The following is an 11,835-nucleotide window of genomic DNA, read 5'->3' as shown; positions in this document are numbered from 1 at the left end:
TCAGTGGTGATAAGAAGAGTGTCCTGAGTATCCACCGGAATACGATGATCCAGAAGACGAAGAATAATCAGATGATCCTCCATGACCGTATCCTCCGAAACCTTGGCCAGCTCCTCCGAATGATCCAAATCCTCCTGCACCACCGCCGGCACCACCGCCAGCTCCTCCTCCGAATCCTCCACCAGCGTTTCCACCGGCGTTGATATAAACAGGAACTCTCCTTTCTACGATGTAAGGCTGGGCAACTTGCACTGGGTATGGCCTGTCAACTGGTACTGGGTAGAGCCTTGGTACACGTACTTCCACCCTTCTAATGACTGGTACTTGGTATGGTACCCTCACTGCATAAGGGACTGGTCTATCGACGTTGTAAGGTACTGGTCTATCAACGGTAACCGCATATGGTCTGTTTACTTGAACGGCGACTGGTCGATCAACGGGAACGCGGACGGGTACTGGAACCTGTCTTTCTACTGGAACTGGGTAAGGCTGGGGAACTTGGACTGTATTCGTGATGACTTGGGGTGCTTGGACACCTCCACCTTCACCGCCGCCTCCCAGACCACCACCCGCTCCTAGACCGCCTCCGAATCCACCGCCGCCAGCTCCGCCTCCGAATCCACCTCCCGCACCGCCTCCAAAACCGTGACTCCCGCTGTCAAAGCTGCCACCTCCACCATATCCAAGATCGTGGAGTCCACGTTTCTCTTGCTTCTTGTTTGCGGTAGCACAGGCCAAGCCCATGCACCCGATAAGGGTAATAGCGGTCTGAAAAGGTAAAATAAATACTCATTATTGACTGAAATATTAGGAACAAAATGTTAAAACATAATTTTCCATAGCTAACAGGGCAACATTAAAGTAAAAAAGTCACACGTTTAGAAAGTATGCTTCATAACTTTGCACTTCGGCAATAGAATGAAAATGATGCAATATATTCTAAACATATATATTTTACATAATATATTATATATTTAATTATTTATTACTAGATATAATATTTATACAAATGAATAATATTTGATTTCTTTTATTTTGTTAACTGTCAATTCATGGTGGAACTGCGTAGTATTGTTGTTTTAATTTAATAAAACGCATTTTTTTGCAGTACTTATTCCACTTTCAATCAATAAATTAGGACCAGTTTCGTCCGCCTCAGAGGGTTGAAAATGTCTCTCTGAGGCGGACGAAACCGGTCCTAATTTATTAATTAAAAGTGGAATAAGTACTACAAAAAATGCGTTTTATTAAATTAAAACAACAATGAATATTATTTGATCTAATTTTATGATAGGTCATCAGGCAAAGAGGCGTATCAGAGTAGTAAAAAGTGCAAAAAAGTTATAAAACGTATACTCTACGTACATAGATAATTAAAAAAACACATTATTTACTATAATTTGAAATGGTACGTTCATACAACGTATACTAAATATACAATAGTAATTAAAAAAAACCATTTTAATAATGTTTAGCCCTTAATGGGGAGAGCAGCGCTACTGACGTATCTAGAAACAAAATACGAAATATGCAATTTAATACGATTGACATTTTTAGCTAAGTATAGATTAAATTGTTCAACACATTTTTTTAAAATTCAACGATACACTTACAAACTATACCGTTGAAGTCGTTAATTCTATTATTTTCATGAGTATTTTTTATCATTTAAATGTAGTTTTCTCGAACGTGTTAAAGAGGTTTTTAAGATATTTATTATTATGTTAAATTTATCTAGAAATTTAAAAAGAATACTTATAAAAGTACTTTTAAATGTAGATTATCAATGCGTAATATTAAACTGTATCTTTCGTATTCTCTTGCTAGATGCACATGGTAAAACTACAATAACACTGTACTTCATCTTAATGTTACTCGTAAGCTTGTTATTAATAATGACGGTAAAAATTAAATAAAAAATTTATAACATGTTTACAATAAATACGATAAAAAGTTTTTTTTTATTTACCATAAACTTCATATTTGATCGTGTATGGATCGCTGTCAAATGCAACTGATAATTTTCACTAATCACCCAATCTATTTATATCTCAGCCCCCTCCTAAAAGCTTCGTCGAATTGCATTCAGAATTAATTAGAGTTCACTCCAATAATTTTGCGAATCTGCAAATACCTTGTTATGTAGATGGTATGAATTACTTATCTCTCGCATCGTATAAACATTGCATTATTTTTATTTAATCTAAAAATTAAAAATGCCAATCTTAAGATTAAAATATGGTTAAATTTACATCATGCATTCATTGCTCAGTCATAGGCATAAACAAACATTCGACAATTTCAATAAAATAATTGAAATCCCAATTTGCGTCAGATATGTATGAAGTTTTTTTTATCTAGATAAACAGGAAATAGTTTTATGTTTCTCAAAGATTTTAAAAATTATAATATTTTAACATTAAAAAAACTTCTCAAAAACACGAAGGAAATAAAAAACAGAAAACGTGTGTTACTATTCTGACGACAACGATCTCAGAACATACATACATATTCATCACTAGAAACCACCAGTGACTTCGTCCGAGTCAATGACATTAATATGGACGAAGCATCTGGAAAATAAAATGACACTCACTCTGTGTCGGGTCTGCCGGATGGCGAAATTCATATTTTAATATCGGTATCCTACGCTCAAATGAACATTCTGCTAGCAAGCGGTCCGGCGACACCGCTGGGTCTGCCCATACAAAATTTCTGACTGTCAGGTTTCGACTCCGCCGTTATTATTGTGTTACAAAATGCCAATGTGCATAGTTAAAAATTGTAAAAAAATCTACTAAACACTCCAAGAAAGATGGGATATCACTTTTCATGTGTTAGTATTATTTATTATTGATAAAATACCATTTTAAGATACATATTGATGAATGTTTATTCAATGCAATTGAATGACAGAAACCATTGGACAGACGCCTGTGATGCGCTGGGGTCACTTGCGTCTAATCTCCGAGAAGTCGTAAGTAACCTAGAATCTGTTTCTAACGTAATGAGTAATGACACTAATACGCCATTACAATAAAGGTTATATTACTATAAATTCTCGAAGCTTGTATCGCATAATGGAAATGGATACGTCATATGGTCACGTGACGTCTACCTATGCATCTGTGAATGACTCTCATGCACAATTTCTCATGCGCGCCGATATGAAGTGAGATGTCCATTTAATATGTCATTGGTCCGAGTATAATACAACGATAAAACTAAAGACATGTAAGTACGCATTGATTTCAAACCAATGAGGAATACAACAGTTGGAAATACACGTGTGTGCCTTTCAACACAGCCGTAGCATTTCGATGAATATCCAGCCAATGCCGAGTGACCTCGGACGATCAACAACGGTTGGATGTAGGTGCGGGTGCCTTTCTACCCGTACATTACCTCATCACTTAATCGCTTCAATCTGACCACTTTACCTCCTCGTACAAGTGCACTATTTTCGAGAAGTTTTATCGGTTTGTCTTACAACCCCCATCAGATTTTTTCTAGTTGGTATATAATATATGCATGAGATTTTTCAAATTATGTATGTTCAATAATATATAGAATATCGTGTCTTATGCATTGAATAATAAAAAAGTTTATTAAATGAAGATATTATGTATGCATGTATGATTATTGGTTTCTATAAAAAAAGTATCATGATAATCAGCCGGGGTCGATTTACTGCTGGATGAAGGCCTCCATAAGTTACTTCCACTGTTTTCTGCCCCCATAAAATGTACAATTTACCTTAATAATATTTAACATCTTTAAATTATTTAAGCTGATATCATAATTGTGTTATCTCAGCTCAGTTGTTATTTTTTTTAAATTTTGTTATAAGATTTTTTATGATTTTTAAAAAATACGAAATATATACGAAAAATATACAATTCAGTCTTTCAATCTCTTTGCAATTGACTGATATTTACCATTATTTAAGGTAATTTAATCAATCACTACGAGTACATAAATGTATGTATCTAAAACATTATAATTAATTAACGATAATATACCAATTAATTTTTAGTTTAAAAAAAAAGCTTAAATAGTTTGTTGAATGGGCTTAGTCATTGCCGACTCAAGTAGAAAGCCGATACATTCCCAACGACTGGTCTTACCTTTTCCACCTCTCCCGTTGTTGTCTATGGGTGACCTGTCATTGTTATAGAACAGTCTCTATAGAGAGTCCTCATACTGACGTGTCTGTCGGTTTCACTGCTAATAAAAATACGACTTTTAAAATGCTATTACAAATCGATATTTCCAGCTGTCTTGACACAGGGAATAGTTTGATTTGAATAGATGAGTTACATGATAAATAATACACTAGCATTAACACACCTTCTGCAAATGTAATGCATAGATCAATGCTACATATTTTTTGGAAATCGATATTACCACCGGTTTTTGTGTGAAGGACTAGTCTGACTTTGACAGCTGATGAATAACAGGAATGTATATTATTTATAAATAGCACTGATAGTAAATATATTTGATTTGAGAATTTTTTATAATTCAATTTGAAACGAGAAAAGGCGAATCAATATGTCAAGCAATCTGCGATCTGATTTTGACAGCTGAACAGTGGACCACTCGTTGCTTGTGCAAAAAGATATGCTCAGACTTTATTAATCTAAAGATTAGTTAAGGCTTAGTTTATTATTACAATTTTAATAACTATTTTTAATATTGTATTGTTGTTTGATCAGTTATCTTGAAGGTAAAATATCAAATAGTCATAGTATAGTCATAGCATAGTAATATACGTGTTTTTGACTATTTAATTTAAAATACGTCAAAATTCCTTCAAAACAAAAATGTGTTTTATTTTTTTTCCGACCATGTCCGACCCTAATAACGTCATTGGCCTCCATAGAGTAGAATTATCAGATTATTGTTTTTAAGAGAAATTGATGTCAGCCACTTGATTAACCTATTAGGTCCATACTCTGACTCATAGCACATCGACGAGCAATGTATAAATTATGTTGCAAATAATTAGTTTAATAATGTAAATAATTAATAAACTGTATGTTTTATTATTTACGCTACTTGATATCCCTCAAGTATCAGTGCACGAATTGTATGTAATCGAAGAAAATTAGTCCACACGAGGGCTTATCTTTCACATAATTATATGAGTATATTGCTAAATTAATTTATTTACTTTCGTAATTTTAATAATTTATTGCTTACCAAAATAAATTTATTATCTATTTCAATATTGGTGCTGGTGTAAAATAACATTTGTTCATCGCTGGTTTATTATTAACATGGTCTATGTATGTTTGAATATCTCACAATAATTCTTTGCGTATTATTTTCCAACATTTCGATAATACGACCGGATTTTATAATTTATCAAAACTAGTCTAAATTAAATAAAATAATGATATTATCTCACATCTCGGCTGCTTGAAGCGTGTCCAGATGTTATGTAGAAAGTATTTTAATTAATTTTCAAATATATTTGAAGTGGATGCATAAAAAGGAAACAAATTATCCATCGAGCATCAGTCGTCCAAGGCAGCGGTTCTGACTGCACATCCCATTATTCACCAGAGAACATGGCACCACTGGTATGAAGTCATATTTATATTAATACTAAATTCAACAACTAGTAATCAATTCTTTCAATTTGATGTTTTCATTTGTTAAGAATACCATAACTGATTTAGATCTGAATCGATGCTTGAAAGCGCCACTATAAATTCCTACAGTGTAAATAATAAAAATGACATATTTGAAAGCTTGATAGTAACTATTAACCGATAATTATTATATTATGCAATATCACGGCTAGGAAATGCAATCCCGAGCCAAAATTTTGATCCCGGGATTTCAGGATTACAATTTGACAATCCAGGGATTGGCATTTTTTTCGATAGTTAATATAATTTTTTTATATATACAATTAACATTGATAAAATCGGTCAAAAATAAATCTACTATAATTTATACTATTTAACGCTTTCGCTGCTGAAGAGATAATGAGATTTTAATTGCACCATTTAAAATGCACGTTAATTACATCGATCGGCCGCCTGGTCATTACGCACCGTGTGCGTCTTCCGCGTCCAAAGTATTAAGACATTTATTGTTAATATTGTGTACGTTCAATCTTAGAAATACATAAGTTTAATGGAGTAAATAATATTGTAATATAAATTTAATAATAATGTGAATTTAATATGAGATTGCTATTTCCGATAGTGAAGACTTAATGGATGGGTTAGCGAGATTAAAAATAGTAAAGCAAATCATGGTGTATGGCTTTTCCGCTTCATTAATCTAATTAGTCAGCCAAATATGAAACTGCCGTAAAACGTATGAGAGCATGGTGGAATTACTTTGTTAAATGTGCGAAGCATTGTTTTTTTCCAATATTATTCCAATAATATTAATTTATATGCAAAAATAAAATGAATCGGCAACTTACTTGTGGGTAATAAATCAAACTTCATTCTAACTCAGTTTATTTCTAATGTAGTTATTTGTTATTAAAAGTATTATTTCTGTCATATTTTCGTTTTTATTTTATTTTCCATAAAAATTAATAAAAACAATCAATCCTGAAAGTTTCGGGATTATTTTTACCAATCCCGGGATTCATTGGTATCGAAAATAGCTCGAGATCTCGGGATTGGAATCCATAATCACGGCATAGTGCCGAGTGGAAATGGGATAACTGGGCGCAAGGAAAATTGGGCGCCGCACTGTCGAATGAAATAAATAGACATTCGTTACGATGCTATACAGAAAGTAGACGAGGAATTTTAATCAGTTTCTATCTACTACTTATTTATTTTGCTCTTAACATACTTAATATTTTTTATTGAGAAAAAATAAAAGAACTCTCTTCCCGTTAGAACTTAAACAAAAATATGCACAATTAAATCAATATTTACGTGTACATATTTAAATTCTCACCAATTATTAAATAATAATAAAATAATGTAAATATAAATAATAATATTAAATATATATTTTTAAAGTACCTACCTACCTATAATTTACGAACGTCTATTTATTTTCAAATTTAATTCCACTGCGTGACGCCCAGTTGTCCGGGCGCCGAATCGTCCTAGGCCCGTGCCGAGTCAAAAGACACCGATTGGGAAGGTGGTACCTATGATCACAAGGCTCTAGGATTATGGCTGTTATTTTTTTACAACGTTTTTATTAGCTCGTATTCTTATTTGTCCAGTGGTTGTTTGTCCGGTACAAATCTTGCAATCGATTTTTAACTAACTTCCCGACTAGCAGACAATTGAAACTTTTAGAATATATCAGAACACGATGCTAATGTATTTTTTAATACTTTTAGCCATCTTTAAGTAGAATTTAATTCGTTTTCAGTTAATTCTGTTTTGTATGAAAAGTTATTTCGGAAGAAATCCGTAATCCAATCCACTAATATTGATTGCTAGCTGGGGTCCTAGCAAGTAAATTATTAATATATACATGCATTACTATGTAAATCAATATGAGTGTCAAAATGACATTTCAGTATTATTTCTATCAAGTACAATTTTTTTTGATCGTTTAAGCTAGCGAGTCAAGTTTATATCATTCAACAGAAAATTTAAAAATGTTGTATATAAAAAGTTCTTTTTATCTTATTTATGTTTTAATTTGGAATACGTGCATCATAAACACATTTCGGTTTATTCATTTACTATTATTTTATGAGAAAAAATATGTTTCCAAAAAGAAATAATCATATATATAAAAAAATGAGATCTTTTCACGATATTGAGTTTTTATTTCGTGGTAATTAATTCATCATAATTTGTAAAAGAATTGTGATATTATGATGTAAAGAATTATTGAGTGAGTAGATCAGATATTTAAAATTTCATATTATAAAGCAAATGAGATAACTAGTTAAATGTTTCTAATATTAGTATATATCCTAAATCATGGCTCGTTGAATTGATATTATCAGAATTTAAATCGAGATTAAGTTGCATTTTAAATCTTTAACTATGATATTAATACGAGGGTGTTCCCTCGTATATTCTAAAAGTGACATAATATGGTTGGTCACACTTATCGCATTTAGGTATATATTATACATTCATCCAAATATCAGTTAACTTTTAAGGTTACATGAAATATGATTAACTGCCAAATAAAGGCTTTGTGCACGATTTATACCTGGCTTGGATTACGCAATAATTAAAGTTTATTATTTTAATTTCAGACATACCTGGCTTTCGTGGCCTTTGTTGCATTTGTTGGCGCTACTGAAACGAAGCACCAAGAGAAGCGAGGACTTCAAGACCTTGGATATGGCGGGCATAGCTCTGGACATGACTTCTCCGGACATGGAGGAGGTTTCGGGTCAGGGGGAGGTTTCGGCTCAAGTGGAGGTGGATTTGGAGGCACTGGTGGTGATGGAGGTGCTGGATTCGGTGGTGGTGCCGGGGGAGGAGCCGGTGGTGGAGTCATCACTAACACCGTCCAAGTACCAGTACCACAGCCCTACCCAGTTACAGTTGACCGACCAGTCCCCGTTCCAGTTCAAGTTCCAGTTAACAGACCATACGCCGTAGAAGTACCGAGGCCTTACACCATCACCAGAGAACGACCAGTGCCAGTGTACGTCAACAGACCAGTACCTTACACCGTCAGAGTTCCAGTTCAAGTCGAAGTAGTCCAGAGAGTAGAAGTACCAGTGCCAAGACCATACCCAGTTCCAGTTGACAGGCCTTACACTGTTAATGTACCTCAACCAATTGTCATTCAGAGACAGGTCCCAGTTATCATCAATCAAGGAGGAAATGGAATCGGAGGAGGTAATGGACTAGGAGGTGGAAACGCTTTAGGAGGAGGCGGTGGTGGATTTGATGGCGGATTCGGTGGACAAGGAGGTGGTTTCTCTGGACATGGTATTTCAAGTGGATTTTCTTCACATGGCGGTTTCTCATCTCTTGGATCATCCGGTTATTCTGGACATTCTCATTCCGGTGGTGCCGTGTCATCTCAGAAGATCACAATTCACCATCACTAAGAACAAAATGGCCGCTGCCTGATTTGTGAACTTAATAATAATATAATGTTTTTGAGTTGCATTAAGTTGAGATCTCACTAATTATTATTATTGCAATATGTTCAAATATCGTGTACCTGTGACGACTTACTGCAAAAATATACTGCAAACATAAAAAATATTTTTTTGATTTTTTTCACTACACTGTATATTTGTTTTTCAGAGAATTGATGACGGGTTAGACATATAAACATGTACACATTGTTTTTGATTAAGCAAAGATGTAAGGAAATATCGACAAACCAAACGCAAAAGGGCACTCTTGACATTTTGACGGTTTTGCAGTTATAAATGCAGTTTTGTTCGTATTTTTTCTTTACATTATAATGGCATTTATTTTGTGGAACTAAATTCATGAAATCACAATTTACGAAAGAAAATAAAGGTCACTTGTGTATTAAATTTGTAAACTAATCTTCAATTAACGTATAACAAAAACGTAACGTGTACACGACTTTGCCAGTCTATGTGCAGTGGTTACAAAAATAATATAAAAAAATGTGTAATTATTTTAAAATGTGTAAAGGCCTATGTAAAAAAAAAAGATTTTGTTACAGAAAAAGAGCCCCTATGACGAGAATCTTCACAGGATATTAAATATATATATATAAACTGCATTTCAATCTTTGAGTAAGAAGTCACGTCATGTGCTCTGAATTTCATTTCAAAATATTATTAAGAAATAACCTCCACATGATTTTTTTTTCACTAAGTAATTTAAATGCGTTTTTCTCAAAATCTTATTTTTGCATAAGTGGCCTTTTGCTTTTGGGGCAACGATATGCTATGATTTTGGAGATTAGAAGAAGAGGAAGAGATTATAGTTCAACTGTATGGTACAAATAATTTGGACTATAACTAGAAGGAGCCGTATTATACGTTATTTCTGTTATGACAATTAAAATTATTTTGCAAGCACTTGAAGTATATTTAAATTAGTAAACTCCACAAAATATATAAACATCGCTCAGTTGCCATTATGATTTTCTTATTCACGCAGAATGGGGGCCATTTTTACAACGTTTTTCTTAGGTCGTATTCTTATTTGTCCGGTACAAATCTTGAAATCGACGTTTAACTAACTTCCCGACTAGCTAGACATTTGAAACTTTTAGAATATATCAGAACACGATGCCAGTGCATTTTTTTAATACTTTTAGCCATCTTTAAGTAGAATTAAATTCATTTTCAGTTATTTCTGTTTTGTATGAAAAATTATTTCTGAAGAAATCCGTAATCCAATCCACTATTATTGATTGCTAGGGGACTGGGGTTCTAGCAACTAAATTATTAATATATACGTTCGTTACTATGGACATCAATATGAGTGTTAAAATGACATTTCAGTATTATTTCTATCTAATACAAATTTTTTTGATCGCTTAAGCTAGTCAAGTCAAGTTTATATGATTCAACAGAAAATTTAAAAACCACCGGACAAATAAGAATATGACCTAATAAAAACGTTGTAAAATGAGCTTTCGATGTTTATAATAAATTGATAATGTGCTTTTATTGGGCGACGTTCCAAATTCAATTCGTGTGATATGTCAAACAATAAAGACAATAAGGTTAAAATATCTATAATAAAACAATGGCATCACATCTCGTGGAACTGTTGCCAACTATATATTATATTATATACTAATGTTGGCCACTAGGGATTTTGGACACGGTCGCAATAAGCAAAATTTTGTGATTATCTGTGGATTTAAAAAATAAAATAATAATATTATCTCGATTTATCTGTCTGTCTTTAAAGCAGCACACGCAGCGCAGTACAGCACACACACACACATATTCCCTGCCTGCCAAAGGTATATACAAATCCATAGCTAAGAACAAGCTATCTCTCTTGGGAAATAGTTTGCGGCTTTGTTGCGCGGTTGCATAACTATAACACTTACACTGCATACTTCTCATTATACGCTTCTTACCCCATTCCATATAATGTTGTATTATATAAAAAAACTACATTAAAATAATACCAATGAAACTCATGTAAAATACACCGGCTTTATCAAAATCGATACATACCAATCTTTATTGGAATTTGATGCGTTATTTAGTTATGGATATTGTATCTCTTTATTGATTTAATTTTGAAATGGAAAATTAAATTATTGTTAGCTAAATAGTGTTGTTGAGTGCATCGACAAGAATATTGACAGGTAGCACTGCCATCTGGTAAAATTTTCTAGTTTAAGATATAAAAACATTCAATTAATAAACTAAACAAAATAACCTAAGCCTAATCTAACAAAATAAATATCATACATAAAATCTAAAAATAGCAAGTATAACAGCTATAAACTGAATAAGTAATATTGATTTTGTTTCACGTTGCAAAAAAGGATCTATAAGACGTGGCTCCAACGGTTATATGTAAATTGTACGTAAAACTTTTCACCATGGCACAGTTCACCGTGAGCTTCCTTATCGGAAAGAAATGACTGTATACTATACGGTCTCCAACTTTATTAGATGCAATATGTATTTATTCAATTTTCATAGCTAATTTTGGCAAAATTCATGAACTCATGAATTCAAGAATGAAAACCTAACTTAAAAAATAATCCAGTATATTGGCTACTTTCAAAATTTGACTGCTGCTGGCTTCCTGTAAAGTGTAAACCAACAAGAACCGTGTTTTATTTAGACATAAATTTATTTTATGTCAGTAGGTACTATACGATAAAAAGAGGATAGACGGTCTTTAATATACATATGGCCATATATTTCCGATACAACATTTTACGGCGAACTGTATA

The 11,835-nt window shown here is 33.1% G+C and overlaps 2 protein-coding genes across 2 annotated transcripts; one reads left to right on the top strand and one right to left on the bottom strand.

Moving 5' to 3' along the window:
• LOC147071396 (uncharacterized) lies at positions 1 to 744 on the bottom strand. The gene has a single exon (XM_085948579.1). The coding sequence runs from the start codon at positions 742 to 744 to the stop codon at positions 1 to 3; it is 744 nt and encodes a 247-aa protein (XP_085804705.1).
• Positions 745 to 5,527: 4,783 nt separating this feature from the next.
• LOC147071395 (uncharacterized) lies at positions 5,528 to 9,171 on the top strand. Its single transcript, XM_085948556.1, has 2 exons — positions 5,528 to 5,588; positions 8,216 to 9,171. The coding sequence occupies exons 1-2, from the start codon at positions 5,577 to 5,579 to the stop codon at positions 9,023 to 9,025; spliced, it is 822 nt and encodes a 273-aa protein (XP_085804682.1). The 5' UTR covers positions 5,528 to 5,576; the 3' UTR covers positions 9,026 to 9,171.
• Positions 9,172 to 11,835: the final 2,664 nt, after the last annotated feature.

Source organism: Rhyacophila brunnea, unplaced genomic scaffold (genome assembly GCF_057557595.1).
Source record: "Rhyacophila brunnea isolate RB1 unplaced genomic scaffold, BYU_Rbru_1.0 scaffold_20, whole genome shotgun sequence".
NCBI lineage: Eukaryota > Metazoa > Arthropoda > Insecta > Trichoptera > Rhyacophilidae > Rhyacophila > Rhyacophila brunnea.
The sequence above is the reverse complement of the archived record's forward strand: the minus strand, read 5'-3'. Positions and strand labels throughout refer to the sequence as shown.

Coding starts and splice junctions, on each gene's coding strand:
- LOC147071396 (XM_085948579.1), bottom strand. CDS start 744: ATGGGCTTGGCCTGTGCTACCGCAAACAAGAAGCAAGAGAAACGTGGA.